The sequence below is a fragment of the Poromitra crassiceps genome (genome assembly GCF_964638095.1).
Source record: "Poromitra crassiceps genome assembly, chromosome: 1".
Classification (NCBI taxonomy): Eukaryota; Metazoa; Chordata; class Actinopteri; order Beryciformes; family Melamphaidae; genus Poromitra; species Poromitra crassiceps.
This window is the reverse complement of record NC_139623.1, coordinates 87,786,909-87,810,593: the sequence shown is the minus strand read 5'-3', so window position 1 is coordinate 87,810,593 and position 23,685 is coordinate 87,786,909. Positions and strand designations below refer to the sequence as shown.

Genomic DNA, 23,685 nt, shown 5'->3' with positions numbered 1-23,685 from the left:
TGCCTTATTATAGGCGAGGCCAGACGGACATTTGAGCATATAGATGACATTATTACTTTTACAAGTTATCACTCCTTTAATGTTAAATGGTTTGGTAACGCTTTAGAATACAATAGGGAGAAGAGAAAGATGCGAGTGAAATAGCAGAGCAGATGGTGGGAGTTCAAACGTGCAAGTAACAAGCTGCTGCCTGCGATCCAGAGATGTGCACAGACAGTTTAGGGGCCAGGTGCATAAGTGTGAAAAAGGGGCACCCCCTCATAATTATTTATAAAAAATAAAGTGACATACAAGTCAGGCCCGGATACCAGTGACACACTTGAAGTGCTCCCCTGCTATCAATTTACATATAAATAAAAATCTCTTTATTTTCACACAATTTGAAATCACACAATCAGGGCCGGCTCACCCTACAGGCGAAACAGCCTCCTGCCTGGGGCGCCAGTTCGGCTCGGGCACTGTAGCCCCTCACAAAACAACAACAAACAAACAAAAAATCGCTGGTAGGCGCCCCTCCTTTTCTGCACAATCAGTGCCTGAAATTGGCCGCAGGATTGCGGGAATCCCGCATCTCTTTGCTGAACCGATGTCTATTATTAGCAATTAGCCGATGGTGCAGAACGCTGCATAATGATGTTGGACAAGCGCTTGTCACAGACAGGATCCAGGCGCAGCGTCAGTACAGCTGCAGCAGGTGAGTAGCCTACGTCGGGGGTGGTGAGTGTCTGAGTTTCACTTCACCTGCCTTCTTCTCCCCGTCAAAAGTGAACCAGGAAATTACATTGCTAAAAGGCTGTATAGGCTAGGCTGCTTTAGTTTTCATCTTTTTTAATTTTGTTTCTGTTTGACATCTGCTAGACTAGCGTTTAATGCTGATCACTTTGTCATCTGGAGCCTTGTTTAAACATTTCCTGATGACTGCTGATTCATATAAGGTGAACTTTCATTGACAAAACACCCGGACAATTTTTATTGTGAAGAACCTACAGATACAGCTGTGACTATTGCCGGAGGGAGGGAGGGAGAGATCTTTGGTTACCTCTGGTTACCTCCTCGGGCCTGTCTGCTCTAGGTCCTGAATCTGGAGCGTGAATTGTCCATTGGGCTGGGTGTGGTGGTTCTTCACACTCAGCTCTTGCTGCAGGTTCCAAACACTGCAACACCTGCCTCTCGGCGCAGATCAGTCTGCAGCTGATGGAGCAGCTGAGGGTGAGGCCTTAGATGAGAGGAATCATCGTGGCTTTCATCAAGAGTGTAAGTCAGATGCTGCTTCACTTGCAGTGAAATGGAGGGAACCATCTTGGTGAAAAGAAGGATGTGACTAAGTGCTTTTCCTGTAGCCAAGCCTGGCAAGCTGGGTGGACACCACCCTAGTCTGAAAACAAGGAACTTTCAACAAAAATAAATGATTGTAAAATGACACATGTACACACTTGAGATGCCCTTACTAGCTATAACTTATTTTCTTAATTTCTCAGTTCTGCCAGTAATAGCCAGATGAATGTTCTGTCATCTAATCAAATGGGCAAATCTAATGTTATTGCTTTTGCTTGGAGTCTCTATGTGATCTTATAAATTGACAACAGGCAATGAGTCAGTCAAGATTTCAGAAATCCATTCAGGTTGCCCAATCAGTAACTAGTGTGCTGGAACAGTCATAACCTCACTTTTCTGTAGCTTTGCTGCCCTCTTGTGATCTTGAATGGAAACAACATGAAGCGCTATAATTTTTCCCTCATACTTGTAAACACACACACACACACACACACACACACACACACACACACACACACACACACACACACACACACACACACACACACACACACACACATTGTTTTTGTTATAACTTATACAAAAACAGACAAATGGTTTTGGCTGACCAGGGCTCTTATATTTTTGAGTGAAGCTACCGTTATTTGTCAGTTTTCCAAAAATAATTAGACTATTAATTTCTTTCACCAGATCCTTCTTGTCAGGGTGAAAAACCTCAGGCAGAAAACAGCCCAAAATCTTAGCAGAAAAAAGCCCAAAATCTTATTTGAATGGTGTAAGTCAAGATGTCCTAACAAAGAATGTCAAATTAAAGCAATTTACAAATGACAAGGCAATGTCTCAGTATAAACTAAAGATGAAATATGAATAATAGCCTCACAGTACAATCACACCAAGGTGAAAGGAACGTGTATTATTCGCTCAAGTTGAAAAAATCAAATTCGAGCAAACGGGTGATGACCCGAAATTCGCACCATACGCGCTGGTCACCCTTGGACCCAATGAGTCCTGTTGCTTAATGCACTTTTTATACTCTTTTTTTAAAGTTTTGTTGTGATGCTTTTAAATGTCCATTTTATTCTCTTCTTTTATTCTTTTATTTTCCTGTCAACCATTTTGAAGCACTTTGAATTGCCTCTGTGTATGAAATGTGCTATACAAATAAACTTGACTTGACTTGACTTGGAGCCTGAACAGATCAACTCGGATGCCCATGTCCAAAGACTGGAGCGTATGCAATTTAACCGGACGGACAAACCCTGGCTTTATTTCATCACAGATGACACTGTCTGGCTCCTCCTCCTCCATGGTCAGGCCAGGAGCGGTGGGCAACTGTAGTGCCAGTGAAGTGTCCGGGGACCAACTTTTTCCAACCACTGCTGGTCAGACAACAACCTTCTGCATGTTTTAAGTGGGGGTCCACAGGGGAGAACATTCAAACTCCACACAGAAAGGACATTTTGATGAGACGGTCCATGTGGATGTGGGCACCGGGCACCGTACCGAGGGCATGGGGAGACATACCCCCATGTCCCAGTGCCAACAGTGTCCCAGGTGGGAATCGAACCCAGGGCCTTCTTGTTGTGAGGCGAGAGTGCGAGGCAAGAACGCTACCACTGCGCCACCATGCACCCCAATGGTTGTCATGTACAGCAAGAGCTGTGGCTCCAGCCAAGTAGATGAAGCCAGACAACAGCTTTTCTCAAATGTTAACCTGTAGAACCTGCCTCCCAGCTCCCACCCAAGCTGCACTGTTTCAGCATGGCAAAAGGGCGCTGCAGCAGGCCAGGTTCTACTTCTATCAGGCAACCTCTGTCCAGCCCAATTGGCAATTGCCCAATAACCGCTGAGGTTGGTGAGTTGTTCAACGCTGTGAAATGTCAGCCTCACATATCTGACAGACTAATCTGGAATTAATTGGTGCAGTTTTCACGAAGCTATTAGATAGAAACGGGCAAAACAAGCGAAGTCTGCAGGGCACGCATGTGGCGCTGATACTGGGAGCCGTACTCCACCACCAAGACTTTGGAACCTTACTTCCATGCCAATAAAGCATGTGCCATCCTCCTCTGCTGGGGCTGCAAAAGGTCATATAGTGGGCGTCTCAAATGCTGTAAAGCTGGAGTCCGTTGCACCTCGATATGTGGATGCAAGGGTAAGCATCCAGAGACTTACGCACATCCACTAGTTGGTGCTGAGCTCAACTGTACCAAACAGGAAAGTAAACGAAAAAAAGGGCTCGCAACACAAATTTAGATAGCTCCCGTGGACAACATTTATTGTGACAAACAGTTTCGGCCTGGTTCGGGCCTTCGTCAGTGTCAAAGTGCAAGGGTGCCTATACCAGCATTGAGGGTCGAGACAACGATACCGCAGGGATGATGTATTTTTGTGGACTTTATCCAGAAATCGCGCCATTTGGTTCTTCAGTGGAAAAGTCTATGGGGTTTTAGAATGGGGATTTCACTTAAATGCGTAAAATAGGGTATGTGGTTAACAAAGGTTTATGGGAACGTAGCCCCGTTTCTCCTCTTTCTGTGTTATGTTTTCCGGGTTAGAGCCCAGCCGTCACAGCGCTCAACAGCGCCACTCTGGTCGAAAGCTCGGTAAAAAATAATATCACCAGCACAGACTTCGGATGAAAAGAGGCATTTATGAGCAGCGTCAAGCTTTCTAACCCTGACGTCGAGAAGCTATGAACCCTTCTTCTCAAGTATGTGGCTTTGAAATGTTTCTGTGACACTTGTAAATACGTCCGTATCGCTGATTTAGACAGCTTTGGAGCCAAAGTCGCAGGCAAGTCTATGTACGGAGATGGGACTCTTTCTAGGGTAGCATAGTCTAGAGATGAACTCCACGTGTCCGCGGCGCCTCACGTCCCTCCTGGTGGACATCTCCAGCAACCTGCTGAACATGGCCTTTGCTGGCCACGCGCTCAAACAGGTCATTGTGAGCCAGCAGTAACTTGTCCTTTTTGGGCTGCGGGAAGACTGTAGGCATGATGGGCCGGCCACTCTTCAGACAGGCTGGGCTGCCATGGAGACGCCTCAGCACCTACAGATGACAGTTTGTTTTGGTTATATGCAGTGGTGTAATGTACTTAAAGCCCCTGGAAACCCAAATCCACAATAACCTTCATTGTTTACAGTCCGACTGACATGAGAATGAGTTGGAGTAGACCAATCAATACTTTCCGTAGGTGTTTTACATTTTGGCTAATCTAAACAGTTATGAGACACCAGATGAGATGTCGTCGGACTGTAAACAATGATGGAAGCGGAAGTCTTGACGCCTGAAATAAAAGCCTATTTCACATCCCACCCAAATCAGCCATTTTGTGTTAAAATGCAGGAACACGGGTGCAAGCAAGACATTAATTTGAGAGTGCTGGCACTGGATCAGCTGTCCCAGCACTCTAATTGTTTTGCTTGCACACACGTCACTTACTGCATTTTAGACACAAAATGGCTGATTTTGGTGGGATGTGAAATAGGCTAATTGGCCGTCTGTCCCAGAGTCTTATTAGTCCGACTGATAGACACTGGGTGCCCAGATGGGGGTGCAGGTTACCTGGCTCTGGGTGTTGGACAGCACTGGAGGCTGAGTGGATCAGCATGCTGGACGGACGGCAGACCTGGCTGAAGGGCCTGGGATGCCCACACTCTGCAGCCGCAGCAGGCAGCGAGCAGGCTTCATGGCACACGCATAATATAATAGATCCATGCACCCATCACACTGACCTACAGACAGACAACAGGCCCATCACACTGACCTACAGACAGACAACAGGCCCATCACACTGACCTACAGACAGACAACAGACCATCACACTGACCTACAGACAGACAACAGACCATCACACTGACCTACAGACAGACAACAGACCATCATACTGACCTACAGACAGACAACAGACCATCACACTGACTTACAGACAACAGACCCATTACACTGACCTACAGACAGACAACAGACCCATCACACTGACCTACAGACAGACAACAACAGACCCATCACACTGACCTACAGGCAGACAACAGACCCATCACACTGACCTACAGGCAGACAACATACCCATCATCACACTGACCTACAGACAGACAACAGGCCCATCACACTGGCCTACAGACAGACAACAGACCCATCACACTGACCTACAGACAGACAACAGGCCCATCACACTGACCTACAGACAGACAACATACCCATCATCACACTGACCTACAGACAGACAACAGGCCCATCACACTGACCTACAGACAGACAACAGACACATCACACTGACCTACAGACAGACAACAGACACATCACACTGACCTACAGACAGACACAGACACATCACACTGACCTACAGACAGACAACAGACACATCACACTGACCTACAGACAGACAACAGACCCATCACACTGACCTACAGACAGACAACAGACACATCACACTGACCTACAGACAGACAACAGACACATCACACTGACCTACAGACAGACACAGACACATCACACTGACCTACAGACAGAGCATCAGCAAGATTATAAATCCATACGAGGGATCAGCGTGACGTCACAACAACAACAAATCACAGCAAAACACCCGGAACCTATGAGTTGTCCCAAACAAACGTTAATATCTCAAAAACTACAGTATACATGACATCGCTTATATTTTGACATTGAGAGCAGAAGTAGCTCAAGAGTCTGATGTATAATATATGCTTGTCGTGTTAAAGTTGTGTGAACTGTCGCAGTTTTTAAAATGTACACCGCATAGCCGGGGCTAGAGTGAGACATTCAAGGCAGCTCCATAGGCTCCATTGTTGTTTCCACCCGGAAACGTGGTTTGTTTACCAAAATGCTGCTCGGCTGATCCCTCGTATAGGCACCTAGCATTTTTATTATTTTGTTTTTGTTTGTTTGAATGTTTTTTCTGTTATGTATTATTTTGTTCAAAATCTAAACACTTTTGGTCAGTAGGCATATTGCTAGCATTTAAAATCTATGCATACCATATTAGCTGTATCATTGGGAATGGGTTCTACTCTATTTGTATAATTGTTTCAATAAATATTACATCTGTAGGGGGGTATGGTGGTGGAGTGGTAAACGCTGTCGCCTCACAGCTCGAAGGTCCTGGGTTCGATTCCCACCTGGGACGCTGTGAACGCTGAAGCCCCGTCCGCATGTCCTCGAGTGCCCACCGGCCGGATGGGGTCGTCAAAAGGGCCTTTCTGTGTGGAGTTTGCATGTTCTCCCCGTGCCTCCCGGGGATTTCCTTCATATAGGAACCCCTTCACCAAAACATGCAATATCCTGGTTGCTGATGTGGTGCCTCCTCTGGTCGTGAAGGGTGCCTGTTCGGAGGGAGGAGAACTCGTTGGAATAGCGTGGTCCTCCCACTTGCTATGTCCTACCGGTGAAGCTTCCCCTGTCAGGTGAAAAGAAGCGGCTGGCTAACTGCCCATGTCTCGGAGGAAGCATGGAGCCAGTTTTCGGCTCTCCCCAGATCGGCAGAGGGTGGAGCAGCAACCAGGATAAATATAAATTAGCAATGGGGGATAAAAAATCGGGGCAAAAAAATATATTGAATAAATATTACATCTGTAAGATAGGCTACTGTTGTTTTCACCAGCCAGGGGTGTCATGCAAGCCAAAATTCTGAGGGGGCGATATTTGGCAGCACCGACTGGAAAAAAAATCGGCGGCGACCTAAGGTCTGAATAGCTCTGCAATGATTCAATCAATCTGCCCAGATAAAGTGTGCTGAATCCACTCATGATTGATTAACTGATTGATCAACCATTTAGCTATTTCTAAAATGATTGCCATTTCAAGCCAGATTTAGAGTATCTCATTTTAAATTAACACTAGGATTAGATTGTTGTGATGTCGTCATTCAGTTTTAACCATCAATTATTCACATAAAAAGACTATATCCACAATGCTAATTATTTTTAAAGAACTGCATCTTGACCTGGAGACATCAAATGGAATTCAGTGTTTTTCTAACTATACAGTATGTGATAGTGGTGGTAAAAACTAACAGCTCACTGCCATAACAGCTCTGGCGAACATTACAATGCTAACTGCATGGAAGGTACAAGTAGCCAACTAACTTGCTATGCAAACTATGCCTATAATAACTAACAGCATTTCATTTTTACATGTTTGAAAAGGGGATTGAAGCTCTACTACTAATGACCACCATGAATTTTGCACTTTTTAAATGTATTTATGTATTTATGTATTTATGTATTTATGTATTTATTTATGTTTTTTTTGTTTTTTGTTTTTGTTTTTAATGACGCTTCTGCACCAGTTTGATCTTAACTGAAAAGTGACATTTTTGGGATAGCGTCCATATTAGTAGCTTATACAAATTAGAGTGCTCTAGATAGAGTCAGTCATAAATCTGAGTATTCCAATGTGTTTCTAATGCTCAAAATGCATAAAATACACAAAGTTAGCAAAAAAGAGTCAAAGGTTATGGTAAAACTCATTTTTGGGTAGCCACCATCTTGGAAATATGCAAATTAGGGGTCCACACACACACACACACACACACACACACACACACACACACACACACACACACACACACACACACACACACACACACAGATGTAAAGATAAGCATTTTCTAATGGCAAAAACCATGAAGTAGCCTACACACCAAGTTTGGATTTCTAGTCCATCTGGTTCAAAAGTTATAGCAGAAAGCTTTTTTGGGCAGTGGCCATATTGGATCTGGCTGCCATGGTGACCCCGGGCATCGCCGGCTTAGGCACTTTCACTAAATCATTAGAGCATGCCCTGGGCTACATCTGGGAAAAATCTGGTGCTTTTAGACTTTATTTGCACAAACTTAGCCTCATATCTCCCTAAGTCCCTAAAGTTTGAAAAGTGTGTTTTGCATGGGTTATAAATCGACTGATAACACACATTTGGAGGCTACCGCTGCAATGCTATCACATATTTTCAAACTTTAGGGGTAAATGTATTTCAAACTCATTTTGATGCAATAATTGAAGTGATGTGAATACTTCCAATAGCCATTGTGTATCATGGAAGAAAAAAAGGGTAGGCCAAAGGAACTCATTATAATCCCTTGTAGACCAAGCTGGCGTGCTGGCCCCCAGGCCGTCTTGGCTTCAGCTGTGCTCCACTGCCTCTGCTGATGTGTGACTACAGCTCCGCCCACCAGCATAAAGCTGCTCTATCCATTTGTAGTTCTCACTGTGCAGGATCAACAGAGTGAGGTGAGTCCACATTCTGGCTTCAGAGTTAAAATCACTATCAGTTCTGTTTGTGGTGAATATGTTGTTGGTGGTGTTTTACACATTTAGATTTACATTTTGGAGGGCATTACAGTGATTCTATGGGCTGTTGAATGGCATTTAATATTTTATTGGAATAGTTTACTTAAGGTAAGTTGGGGCAAAAGGGAATAACCTTGTTTTCTGATCTCTGTCTTGTGACACAAATAACACTTTCATGACGACAGTGATGTTCATCTGAGTAACCTAGCGTTCAGCTGTTTTAACTCAAATGAGAAATAACTATAGCAAATCCTATACTACATTTAGGATACGTGTGTGTGTGTGTGTGTGTGTGTGTGTGTGTGTGTGTGTGTGTGTGTGTGTGTGTGTGTGTGTGTGTGTGTGTGTGTGTGTGTGTGTGTGTGTGTGTGTGTGTGTGTGTGTGTGTCAGCAAAACTATAAGTTCCTATATTGTAGTGATTTATCTTTGGGGAATTATTATATCTTGACTTTGAATAGTTGGGTTTGGTTAACGATCTTATACAATCTAAATCCGTTGGTTGGGTTTTATTTAGAGCAACAGGCAGTCTTGTTGGGCTGTAGTCTACAGTGAACTCCATGAGGTTGTAAGTGTGCTGTTTTGTTTTTGGATATCTGAGAGAAAACAATGGCTATGGTGTCAATGTGCAGATTTTAGGTTGTATTCAACCCAAAACATGTTAAGAAGTACAGCCAGAAGCGGCATGCCCGTTGAAAGCAAAATTCATGGCGGTCATTAGAGCATCAACCTCCTTTTCAAACATGTGAAAATAAAATGCTGTTAGTTATTATTACGCTGTTAGTTATATATATATTATAGGCATAGTTTGCATAGCAAGTTAGTTGGCTACTTGTACTGTACCTACCATGCAGCTAAAGTTATCATTGTAATGTTAGCCAGAGCTGTTATGGCAGTGAACTGTTAGTTTTTACCACCACTATCACATTATACTGTAGATAGCAAAACACTGAATTTCATTTGATGTCTCCAGGTCAAGATACAGTTCTTTAAAAATAATTAGCATTGTGGATATACAGTAGATAGTCTTTTTATGTGAATAACATTTTGGGTGAAGCAAGATTTAGCTATATTTCAAGAAAAGTGGCAGCAGTGAGAAGCTAGTGTAGAAGTGAATGATTAAGCTAATAACCATAAACGCACAAATAATTGACCAAAATATACAGTATTTACCCTAATGAGAAAAGGAGCAAAATATTGATGGTTAAAATTGAATAATGACATCACAACAGTCTAATCCTAATGTTAATCTAAAATGAGATATTCCTCTAAATCTGGCTTGAACCGGCTGACATTTTAGAAATAGCTAAATGGACCGATTGATAGATAAATCAATCAATCATGAGTGGATTCAGCACACTTTATCTGGGCAGATTGATTGAATCGTTACAGATCTATTCAGACCTTAGGTCGCCGCCGAAAATGTTTAGCTGGCGACCTTTGGTCGCCGCTGAATGTCGCCCCCTTGGAATTTTTGCTTGAATTTTGTCCCTGTACAGCCTCCCCCTCCTCCCCCTTCACCTAATAACCTGTACAGCCTCCCCCTCCTCCTGTACAGCCTCCCCCTCCTCCCCCTTCACCTAATAACCTGTACAGCCTCCCCCTCCTCCTGTACAGCCTCCCCCTCCTCCCCCTTCACCTAATAACCTGTACAGCCTCCCCCTCCTCCCCCTTCACCTAATAACCTGTACAGCCTCCCCCTCCTCCCCCTTCACCTAATAACCTGTACAGCCTCCCCCTCCTCCTGTACAGCCTCCCCCTCCTCCCCCTTCACCTAATAACCTGTACAGCCTCCCCCTCCTCCCCCTTCACCTAATAACCTGTACAGCCTCCCCCTCCTCCCCCTTCACCTAATAACCTGTACAGCCTCCCCCTCCTCCTGTACAGCCTCCCCCTCCTCCCCCTTCACCTAATAACCTGTACAGCCTCCCCCTCCTCCTGTACAGCCTCCCCCTCCTCCCCCTTCACCTAATAACCTGTACAGCCTCCCCCTCCTCCCCCACCACCTTAGGGTGAAGCATTTAGACAGATTAAGATTACACAGAACACAAAGCATTCTTTTTTCCTTTATAGTAAACAAATTGTAGAGTGCAACGACTCTATGAAGTCTTCTCGGTGGGTCTTTTTCACAGCAGCCATTTTGTGTCTAAAAGGCAAGGTAAACACAGGTTCAACCAAAACATTAATGAGGGCCCCAGCATTGGAACACCTACATGGATTGCAAGTTGGAAACCATCATTAATGTTTTGGTTGCACCTGTGTTTACCCTGCCTTTTAGACACAAAATGTCTGCTGTGAAAAACATCAATTGATACATATCACCAGACAACTGTTTTTGTCAGCCCTTCCCTCAGGCAGGGAAGGTTTGCTGAGGACAGATTCTTGTTTTCCCCCTCAGCCAGTGTTACATAACATTCATATGATTACATACTTTCATACCTGGAACAACCACAATCTCCCAAATCTCTCCCGCGTCACGCGGCGTCAGTGGTGGTTAAGGTTTTTTCATTTTACTTTTCTCAGCTGGTTCAGGTTCAAACAAGAAACTTTGTGGCACTTCTCTACCCTTTAGACCACTGGCATGATAGTGGATTTTTTTTTCTCTGTTTCAAATTTTCTACAGGAAGAAGTTGCACATCCCAATGTTTAAGCTCATGTTAGGAAAATGGACTGAATTTTGTACAAAAATACCAAACCATTTGCGTGATAACATTGAAGTGAAAATCTTTCTGAAAGTAATCTATACTCACTTATTAGTCATTGAAAGAGTCGTCTATCAAACTTGTTTTGGTAACGTCAGTTCTCTCAACAGTTCTCTCAACAGCCCGTCCTCACAAGGAAAACGGCAACATTGGTCGATTTTCAAGGTGGTTAAAACAATCGATGTTTATGAATGTGACCTTGTAACGTAACATCCTCATCTTTCAACTTCCTCGCCACGAGAGACCCGGTTCACCTCCCAATGTGTTCTGTTTTTAAACCATAACCCTAACCTTAACCAAGTTGTTTTAGTTGCCTACCCTGAGCCAAGTTTTAGTTGCCTATAAACATAACCGATGTTTAAACATAACTGACATGACATTTTCAAATTAACCAACCTGAGGTGTGTCACCTGCACGCACTGTTTTGCTCCTACATGTCGTTTTGGGAGTCATTGGAATTCTGTTGTTTCAGTATGAGGACGTGTTGCCACAACGAGCTGCCACAACGAGGAAATAAGTCTGGCCTCTTTTATCCTTTTAGGAAAACAGGACGCTCAACATTCTTCTATTTAAAGTGCGTTACTTTCCCCTGTTAACCTTGCATGACCCCACATTGCACCATGAACATCTGACAGTCAGTGCTACAGCGAGAGAGGGACTACAAACGTCCTAATGCATGGAGCATGGTTTTGTTTTTGCAAAATACATCAACTGTATCATGCTATCAGGGGATGGCAAAGTCAGGACACCCACTCACTCATGGGCGTTTAGTGGCAAAAGGGGCCGTATAGGGATAGGACGGTTGTAGAGAGTCTGGATTTGAGGGGTGGGGAGGGGGATATGGGTAGTGGGACGGGGGCAAGGAAGGGGGGGAGGGAAAAGGGGCCGTGGCTAGGGATAGGAAAGTGGTAGAGAGTTGGGATTTGAGGGTGGATAACGGGAATGGCTAGGGATAGGAAAGTGGTAGAGAGTTGGGATTTGAGGGTGGATAACGGGAGTGGCTAGGCGGGGGATATGGGTCGTGGGAAGAGGAGAGGGGAAGGGGGCCGTATGGGGAGTGTCTATGGGGCTGTGGGTGGTGGGGGTGTGGTGCCATAGATACAGTCAATGTCTCGTCATAGACGCTGGGGTAGCTGGCTGGGGGCGTGGTCAGGGTGGGGTAAATCCTCACGTTCTCTTCTACTTCTTTCTTCTTCTTTGGGTTTTTTATGGCGGTTGGCATCCTTAAATGTTGCATTACCACCATCTACTGTATTGTAACAGCTTTACAACTTAAACTACTACAGATTCGATGTAATTATTGTCCACCCGAAATTGCTAGCATTCACCCAGGATTCCATTCTGTGAACCCAGATCCATTTGACTATGTTGTTTTACATGCCTCCTTCAGTGTATCATTCAACTCCTGTCCTGATACATCCTCAATGTTTCAAAGCTTTCTGGCCGCATCCAACACATCTTCATTCTCTCAGATCTCCCATCCATCTCCAGAGCACAATAATCACAAAAGCCATGAACGCCAAAATGCCTTTTTTGTCCACACTTATGTTTTGTCCAGTTCCACTGTTCTCTGGTTCCTTTTCCACTTCCCTCTTTACCTTTCTATCCATACTTTGGACCACCTCAGCGTAAGATACACCTTTCTCTTCTCTTCTCTGATCTTGATCACCTTCACTTCCCTGATCCTTTTAGGACACTGTGCTGATCCTACGCGATGACTCCCCTCGCAGTGCAGACCCTTTACCTCCTCTTCACAGTCTTCTCTACTACATTCCCCTTTCCCACATCGTCCACATTTCCTAACACCTCTACATACTGCAGCCTGAGCATTCTTGACAGCTAAAGCACTGGATAGATAGATAGATAGATAGATACATTTTTATTTCTGTGTCATGCACCATATTCAAGGTGCCCAGCCCGTCTGGGCTTACAAGACACAAATCATTCAAGTTCAACAATACAAACAAATCAACAAACAAGCTACAAAACGCTCAAACATAAACAAGACAGAGTTATATATTCAGATGAACAGCTTCTCCATTCTGAGTTTCCAAGCCCTCCCAATAAAACTGGAGTAGAGCCCTCTCATACAACCTTACTCTATAACATAGGCTACATAATCCAAAAGTACTCGATCTGGAACCTCTCCATTAAAAGTCAAGCATATGGACTTGCTGTCCTCCTTCTCACCTTCTCAGAATCTCGTCAATCTTTTTGCTTCATACGCACCTTCCAGCCCACAACTCAGCGTCAACACAAAATGGCACCCTAATAACTCCTCTCTTCCTCGGTTCTTTCGTAAATCCACTCTACAGCCATGATACTTACTTATGTCAAGTGCTTTGAATCCCTGACTCTCCGACATACAATCAATGATTATAATCCCACTCATATACTGTAGTAGAGCGGATTAGCTCCCAAAAATAGAGGAATTGTGCACTTTTTGACAGAAACATGAAATTCCACACATAGTTAGGGAATACCATAAGATTTATTTTAAGATTGGGAGGGAAGTCAGATTTGACCAAAATTCCACGATGGCCGCCATTCCCCAATGTACAAATGTGCTTATAACAATTGTGCATTTCTTCAAAAAAGGATGACATTTCTCACATAGTGAGTGAATACCATAAGGTTTATTTTAAGATTGGGAGGAAAGTCAGATTTGACCTCAAATCCAAGATGGCCTGAGTCTAATGTACAAATGTGCTTATAAAAAGGTTGCACCTTTTCAGAGAAGCATGAAATTTCTCACATAGTGAGTGAATACCATAAGGTTTATTGTCAGGCAGTGTTAACCACTGAGCCACCATTAAAGCACTCAGTCTCAAATCAGTTGACAGTGAAAGAGAGTCCTGAGCCAACCCAATAGCAGACAATGAGGCACTTTTTCAAGCTGAACATGAATAAATAAAAAAACATTTCCCAGAGTATGCTTTAATGTGTGTGAGTGAACAGGTACACTGTCGCAACATGCCAGCATTCCTCAGGCGCTCACAACGATTTTTGTCTTCCCTTAAAGGCAAAGCACCAGCTGTAACCCCTGCTCCACGCTCATAGAATAAGAACTTTAGCATTTTTTGGATTAACATGAACAAGTGTTTCCTTCACCAGTGCAGCAATATATAGTTAAGTGATACAAACCATAAGTTAAAGATCTGCACTAGGCAGTGTAGGAATTTAGCCAAGGGCAGTGAAAGAGAAAAGAGAGGCCGCACACTGTAGCTCCCATTTGCAAATTTATTTACCCGTGATGTTTTTCGAGCTTCATGCTCTTCTTCAGACAAATATACATAGACAGACGCCATCTTAAATAACCCTTCACCTCGGTCACATGACTCACATGGTCATCACATGACCTCGGTGAAAGTGAGTTTGAACTACTGTTACAAAGTAATCAAAAATGCACTTAAATTCATACATGTCAATAAATATATACAGATATGTACAAATATGATACAGTCAAATATAGAAAGAAGCCTTCACAGCACATCAGAAAATCTCATCAGGCCAGAAGGCCGTCATACCTAAAAATGGCCAGATATGAAAAAGAGGCGCCTCTATATTAAAAAAATATATTAATATATATTATATAATATATATATTAAAAAATGTCACTAAGACATCAGAAGAGGAAACGACAACAAAATCCATGAGGTCACATTACATATCACTGAATATGGACAACACAGGAATCAGGAAACACAGCCAAAGAAAGCATCACAGTAATATGTAGGGGTGTCACGATACACTCAGTTCACGATACGATACGTATCACGATACTGGGTTCACGATAACGATACGATACGATACGATTTTAACAATATTTTTTTAAACTTGAATAATGACAATATATGACTGGAAAAGTAGTATTTTATTTGAAATGCACAAATACAAAACATGCTGTTGTGGGAAATTGTTATTACAATGACAACTAGAAAAAACATGAGATTGGAGATAAGGCTTATCTTGAAATAGAATTAGTTACACCGTCACTTAGATTTACTTTGAACTAAAAGGTTTCTCAGCAGTATAAATTCTCATTATGCATCTTCAGTTTTTCTTCAAACTCAAACAACAAGACTTTTCTTAATCTATTTTTTATGCATCTTCAGTTTTTCCTGTCAAGTAAACAGTTTTGCCAGAAACTCAATTGAATGGTTTCTCTCCTGTATAACTTCTCATGTGTCTCTTCAGAGACTTGTTCAACTGAACTACTTTCCACACATTGAACTTCAACAAACAAAGACGTTTCTTAGTCTATTTTTTTGAATTTTTTTTTTTTTTTTTTTTTTTTTTTGCGATATGAGATTTCATCTCAACGATACATATCGTGACGTTTTACTATCGCGAAATTTCGTGGGACGATATATTGTGACACCCCTAGTAATATGTCATTTCACAGAAACGGTCTGACACTAAAGTCCTCATTCAGACCTCTGGGAGTGAATGTGTCAAGTGTGTAGATCCAAAATAATTCCCTCCTCAGGAGCATAGAATCAACATCCCCTCCTCTCTAGGGCATTTGGCCTCGATGCCAATATATTTGAGAGTGGATATGTTATGGCAAGCTTCTGCAAAATGGACAGCAACTGGACTTTTAGGGTCCTGGTTGTGGATGGCATACCTGTGTTCAGTGATCCTGGTTTTGAGGGCTCTTGTGATTTTACCAATGTATGCGAGGCTGCAGGGACATTTAACCTATATTACATGGGATGTTTTGCAGGAGATGATGCCCTTGATGTGGAATGTTTTACATGAGTGAGGATGATTGAAGGTATGGGTTTTATATGTGAAATTACACTGTTGGCAGTTCCCACATCTATAGTTTTACCTGGATCTATAGTTACGGGATCTGGTTAACAAAATGTGAAGGGGCAGGGGGAGGCAGGTCTGCTCTCACCAGCATGTTACGAAGATTTGGTGGTCTTTTGTACACAACCAGGGGAGGATTATTGAAGCATCCTTTCAATGAAGGGTCTCTATCTAAGATGTACCAGTGTTTTTTGAAGGGCAAGGGCAAAAATGCCGCAAGAAATTCAGAATGCCCCTAAAAACTGTGATTGAGTGGCAAAAATTGCCCCCAAGATTTTTGATAATTTTATTTTCCTTCAATTCATTTAATTTCCATTTCCATCTGACACACTCTTCTGCAAGCTGGTTGCCAGAAGAAGATAATGAAAAATACACACAAACAGCACTGTTGTTCACACTACGCTTTAGCAACTTAATGCACAATTATTATTTTTAAGTGCCTCCAAAAAAGAAAATGTCCCCAATTTTCTAAACAGTGGGGCTAAAATGGCCCTCAAAGTATTATTTATTTGTATTTCCTACACTGGGACTAGGGGTTGGACAAGAAATTGAAATATCGTTATATCGATCTTGATCCTCTTGCAATACATTATCGATACACTAAAGCAGTGCCTTGTCTTACTCAGGAGCCACATTGACCCAAAAATAATCTTTGCAAGAGCTACAATCCTTTATTTCTTTATTTTCTTAAAAGATCCACAACTACTCATAAAGGAGCCACATGTGGCTCTAGAGCCTCGGGTTGAGTATCACTGCGACTAGCGCCATATTTGTGATACCATATCATGATATTTATCTTGATTTTGTTTTCTGTCAACTTAATTTGCACACATTGAAAATATTTTAGTGAGGCATTATTTTGTATCCTTTAAAATATTTTACTTCACATGTGGAGTCGTGGCAAGTCGCAGTCAGTGTATGTTAAACAGCTATGCTGTATGCACTTTGGACATTGTTTCATGTCAATTCTGTGAATAAATACATAATTCCTGCTTTTTGCCTTTTGGGGGGTATCTTTTCCTCTTCAGTTACACAGATATTGTGATATATCGTTCATGAAATTTCCTGCAATGTATCGATTATCGCAGAATCGCTGTATCGTGATACCATTATTATCGAGGGCCAAGTATCGTGTCGTATCGTGAGTTACTCTGCGATTCACCCCTAATCTGTACATACCCACAGGGTTATTGCCTTCTCTGAGATTTATTAGGCAGAACTACTCACCGTGCCATCTTCCTCACACAACCTGATAAAGACAGTGGCCTGTATTGTGCTTGAGTGTGTGACTTCATCATTACATGTCAAGGCAAAGGAGCGGTCATGTATTATTAAGCTGTTTGAAAGCTGTTGCCCTGACTTGCAAATCTATTCGTAAACTGTAGACTGCTCGGAACGCTCATGGGAGATGGGCCTACAGTATTTAGATCGGATTCACCTTCTCTCCTTTGGACAGTAGATGTTCGCATTTATGTTGCTGCATGGAAGGTGTTTTAGGCTGCATGGACTTGGATGGACAGTCTCATACATCGGAACACAGTACAGTCGATCAATAAATTGTATATATATATATTGTGTGTGTGTGTGTGTGTGTGTGTGTGTGTGTGTGTGTGTGTGTGTGTGTGTGTGTGTGTGTGTGTGTGTGTGTGTGTGTGTGTGTGCATGTGCGTGTATGTATATATATATATACATACATGCACACAGTATATGTATATATATATATATTTAAGCAATATAGCATGAGAGCCAGTGTGTTGTGCCAAATATATCCCCCTGATCAGCTGCGGCCTCGTGGGATAACTGCTGAGCAGGGGGATATATGCCACAACACACGCAGCTCGAGTGCTATATTGCTTTTATAAAACGTTTTCCAAGTATGATAATATAATAATAATAATAATACTATAAGTCCGACTCCGACTGGCATGTCATTCTGATAGAGTCAGTTGAAACACTACTGTAAGGCGGGACCGCAAGAACGTGCGGGTGATTTGATTGGATCGTTCTGGAGACTGAAGTTGACATTGGCCAATCCTGGCGCTTGCTGAGAAGCTGAGAGCTTTCTGGAAACCCCGACAGGCAGCTCGAGCGCAGCGTTGCATTCTCAGCGCTTGCTGAGAAGCTGAGTGCTTTCTGCAAAGCCCGACACCAACTAACGTTACGGGGTTAAATGCGGGGTTAAATGCGGGGTTAACAGCCTTTCTTTTGCAAAGAAGACATTAGCCCGCATCTATTCTTGTACAAAACATCATTTTCTGCTAAGTATTAGTAAAGTTATAAGCGAAGATCGATTCACAAGGATCTGACAGCTGTCTCCGCCATTTGTTTTTTTTTAAACCAAAGGCTTTTAGTAAGAGAGTTGCCATGGCAACCAATAACCGAGTCCAATAACCCATGGCCATGGGTTATTGGACTCGGTTATTGGATTTATACAATGGCTGTGAACCAATCAGATTGCTTGATTTGAGAGAGCCGTTTTATATATATATATATATATATATATATACAATTTATTGATTGACCGTACTGTGTTCTGATGTATGAAACTGTAAGTCCATCCAAATAGAGCAGGAACAGTAGAAGACCAGGCTCTTCATTCTAGACCCAACAATTGCAATTCTCACATGCACTGGCGATTTTACTGCAAGGTCATGTGGCAATTGATAACCATGTGCCACCATCCAATGCCAACAAATTTGTTTGTCCAAACAAGATCAAGTCAATAGGTTCCCTGTTTAAATTTCTATGACGTTCTAGGAACTGAGAAAACTGTCAGATGTTGCAAGTCATCTGATAATGGTACCGTATTTACGATTGAGCTTGCCAAGTTTGTTGCCCGCCACTGAGCCTCTCCAAACTGCCCCAAACATTGTTGAATTCCTGGAATTCCAGGAAAACTTAAAAGAGCAAAAGCCATTGCTTCCCATGAATCTCAGCCGGAGTACTTGACCCTCGTTATTTGTGTTGTTGTTTTTCAGGTGCAAACTGAAAGTGTCCAGAGAGGGCCAAACATGGCTGCAAGAACAACCCCAAATGAACCATAGATAGATGAAAACCAGTGAATGGAGAAGACAGAAAATAGGGAGTGCCTCATACATCTCAAAATGATCATTTGGTAAAAAAGCAGACATCACCAAGCTTGACTGTGGAGATCCAGATCTAGTCAGCGGGAACTCCATGATCCAGTGATTGTGTCCCACCATCAGACACAAACTCTCACCATGATCGACCTGAGCTTCCTGACGGAGGAGGAGCAGAAGACCATCCTGGCTGTCCTGAAAAGAGATGCTGAGCTCAAGAAGACTGAGGAGAATCGAGTCAAGTGAGTTCCTCCTCTCCAGTGGTTCCATATGTTAAAGATGCACGAGGTAACTTCGCAATTTGGCGGCACCAAGTGGCAGAATTTTCTAAAGGACTTCATTACCCAAAATGTACTGTGATGTCAATAACAGACCTGAATTTCTTCGTCTAGTGTCTGGGGTGGAGGCGGTGAAGAGAGCCAGCTGTCATTTAGTCCAGTTTACTTGCTCACTGCTGCTTAGGAGACACTTTATACCAGTGATTCTCAACCCTTTTCATATCAAGGAGCGCTAATCCTAATCTAGTCCACCTAATTGCCACAGAGCCCCATTTGATGAGATTTTGTCTCTCTGACTCAAATCTGAGAATATTTTTAGCGTTAGATATGATTTTGTCTCGAACTCCATGACTGTCTCTATTGCAAGTAGAGAGAGATAAGAGTGAAACTATGATCAAAATAGTAATTATTCTACATTATCTAATTGTGTTGACCTTTTGTAAATCAAATAATGGTGACGTTTAACATTTCATCTGTTTTTTGGGGACCCCCCCTCAAAGACCCTTGATGGTCCCCAGACCCCATGTTGAGAACCACTGCTGTATACGTATTTTCTACTATTCTGTTCTGTACACACTGCTTGCTCAAGAGCACAGAAGATCAACTACTGTATGCTTGTTGACTGTATTTTGCCCATGAAAACATGAAAGCAGCTGGTAAGATACCAACAGAACACCAGGGAGTGAAGTGCTGTTTGGAGTAGCTATCCATGCTGAATGCAAACGATCAAACAAGGTAGAGGAAATTGCTAATCCATCTCCACTCCACAATCCCAGTTAGAGAGCCAGCTACCCACATTACTGGTATAGTGGAGAGACAGCTTTAGAGAGAGCCAGCTACCCACATTACTGGTGGAGAGACGGCTTTTTTTCCGCCAGCTGAGCGTTGCTCCAGGCTGAGGTATCCAAAGCATAAATTAAGTGTGTGTATGTCCCCCTCCTGGTAAACTAGCAAAAGGCATCAATGAATAGACAAAGACATTCTTTGTTAATCTGCTAACTTGCTGAGGGAGGATAATTTATGAGAAATTGCTTGACAAAGTACCCGACATAACATATGGAAGTAACACTTTGAAGTTCGTAGTCTTCCTACTGAAAATCATAGTACAGCATAGGCTCCTATCAGTGACAGTGTTTGTGTCTGAACAACCCAGTCGCCAGAATACGACGTTGGCATTTATGTGTCTGCAAACCAGGGATACAGTTACGTACAAATAATCTCAACGTACATTTGAAACATGTTTCTAAAACGTCTGCATTTTACGTTTCTGCTAACCTACAATCTCTTTCTTTCAGTGATTTGTTTTATTAGTTTTCCAACAGGGACCAGTACAGATGTCCAGGAAGTCACTTTTCACATTTCAATATTGTGTCAAGTATAGTATATAGAACAAATTGCAATCTCCAGGGACAGAGACGTAAAAACAACAACACCAACAAAATGAAACATAAAAAAAACACAAAATGTACATGTTGGCCACCAAGTAAATACCAAAAATACCAAATTTACATGGTAAAGAAATACATTCCAAACTCACTGCACATAGGCATACATTAAATAAAGCTGCTACTCAGGATTTTAAACAAAACGTTGGTTAATTTGAAAACCTCTCCGCCTTTCCAATCTTAAATGCAAATAAAACAATTTTAACAACTTTGGTTATGTTTAGGCAAGTAAAATAAATTGGTTAAGGTCATAGACCACATATAGCCCTAAATATATGGCCGTAGTAATACGAGACGAGAAGAGCTGCAGCACGGCCTGCTATTGGTTCATGATCGGCGAGCAGCATGATCACTGGACAGGCGACCTGTCAATCACACCCGAAAACAGTCTTTTCTATCATCTATTTTACTCGAAATAGGGCCATACTTTACAAACTGAACATCCTGCTTTATTGAAGAAAACTTTAAACTAGCGATTGAGGCCATAAATGCATTGGGAAAGTGTTTACTGAGGCCAAAAATCGAGTGAGAAGTACAGCCATTTTCCCATTCACTTCCATGTAAACAGACTTCTTTTTGCAGCCAGTAGAGTAGCCCCCTGCAGGCCATTTGAAAGAATGCAGGTTTAAGTTACATCACAAATGGAGCTAGCCCACTGGTTACGGTTAGGATTATGGTTCAGGTTAGGCTTGAACAACAAAAACATTAAATGTGACTGAAGGTTGAAATGTAGACTTTGAACATGCTGGTACAAGTCATAAGTACACAGCTCTCCGGTGTGAAAGGCAGGTGTTTACACCCTCCACCCACCCTGGCCACAACACCCTTGGCTCATTTCCACCACATATAACGGCACAAGGGGAACCTGCATGTTCAGAGTAAGAACACACTTTAAAAGTTGATGCATCTCTGTCAAAGGTGTACAACTGTGGAATAGTCTCTGCGATGAGTTAAAATTGTGCAATTCTATCTGTAAATTAAAAAAAATGTTTAAACTAAGAGCACTTAACAAATACAAAACCCTAGTATGACCAAGTACTTAAAAGCTATCATTAGGGCTTCTACGATCTATTGCAAACTTTCCTTCTCGTTGTTAACTGATTCTTACAACTATCTTATTTTTTGTTTCTTTGATGTAATGAAATGTAAAAAAAAAAAAGGGTAGGCATTCATAAGCTGCGGCTTCAGCCTACACCTTTTCGGTCTCCTACATGTAAACGCACATTATTACTGTAATGCATTTATGTGAAACTGACAAATGGACCGAAATAAATTATTTACTTACTGATAGAGAAAATGTACATCACATTAGCCTTTATTTGGACAATCACTAGTTATTAATATATTCATATACATTTCCAATTTAGTTACATAGTTATGACACAGACATATTTCATAGTTAGATGACCTGTGTACATACACAGATAGACGTCATATTTAGATAACTTGTACCATACATTTGCAGCTCCTCTCGATCGCACACTGTGCCCTGTCACCTTGCCACAGTGCTCTCTTTGCAGGGCCAGAATAACAGATAGATTGAGTCTACTGATAATAATCGGGCACGTCGGGCAAATGCCCGGTGGCCTGGCCTGGCCTGGCCTGCAATTTTTTTTTTTTTTTTTTTTTTTTTTTGCAGGCCAGGCCAGGCCACTCACTGAACAGCAGGCCAGGCGCCACCTACTGGTTTACTAGTGGTTTTATTACTTTATTCAGGGTTAAAGTGGGTGCATCTCATTGTAAAATTGGACTTGGCCCAAATTGGGCTTCAAACGGCCCAAATCGGGCTTCAAACGGCCCAAATCGGGCTTTAAATGACCCAATTTGGGCTTCAAACGGCCCAAATCTGGCTTCAAACGGCCCAAATTGAGCTTCAAACGGCCCAAATTTTTCGCCGCCGCCCTTCGGACGCCGGCACGCACGTCGGCCCGTATCGGCCTGGCCTGCTTGGTATCTAATGCCCAGCCTGAATTATGATCCCAGTCCGCCCCTGCCAGTGTGCGTCAAGACAATCTGATGTGCGTCAAGACATGTAATCTGATGTGCGTCAAGACATGTAATCTGATGTGCGTCAAGACATGTTATCTGATGTGTGTCCTATAAGTGTTTTTGACTTTCTGTTCAATGTATGTAAGCCTGTGTATCCATCCGTGAATATACAAGAGTGCATCTCTTGGCCAAGAGCTATGTTCAATACATCATATCAGACGACTTCTTCTGACTCCTGGCTCCATCATTTCATTTCAACTGGTTTCCTTCAAGTGGTTCACTGGGTCCACTGTTTACCTTTTGGCTCTGGAATTTCATTCTCTATCACTTACTTACTTACTTACAGTATGGTTCTACTCTTACTTGGCCTTACTCATCTCTACCTGATAGACTGTTTGCTTCCACCGCAGGTTTACTCGCCTCCGCCCACAACTAGTCGTCATAGCAACCGCATATCTATGCTATAAACGACGTATAACGTTAAAATTAAATCCATACACGGAACTTTTAAACTGGTTATGAAATACCGATGCCTCTTTATGACCTACATGGGCAAATGAGACCATCGGCCAGGAGAATGGATATCAATTTGTTGTTATTTACATGCCTGTGCTGCACGGGGACGGGGTTACGCTACGGGGAGAAGAGAAGCCACCAGCCCGGCGGCCACTCACCAGGAAAAGCCACGGCTCCGCTACACCCCGGAGCGGAGCCGAGTTTTCTCTCTCAAAACAATTGAAAACCACCGTCATGTTAAGGCTGAGCAAGGAGATCGATTTTATTTCACAAG

General features: G+C 42.6%; 1 protein-coding gene across 5 annotated transcripts in view; it reads left to right on the top strand.

Moving 5' to 3' along the window:
• The first annotated feature begins 8,512 nt into the window (after positions 1-8,512).
• Positions 8,513-23,685, top strand: part of sytl2a (synaptotagmin-like 2a) — a 50,315-nt gene continuing 35,142 nt past the window's right edge. For all 5 annotated transcript variants that reach the window (XM_083646011.1, XM_083646010.1, XM_083646012.1 and 2 more), the window contains exons 1-2: positions 8,513-8,528; positions 19,082-19,425. In XM_083646011.1, coding sequence (XP_083502137.1) covers positions 19,325-19,425 — 101 coding nt within the window. In that variant the 5' untranslated portion in view covers positions 8,513-8,528; positions 19,082-19,324. The remainder of the gene's footprint in view (positions 8,529-19,081; positions 19,426-23,685) is intronic.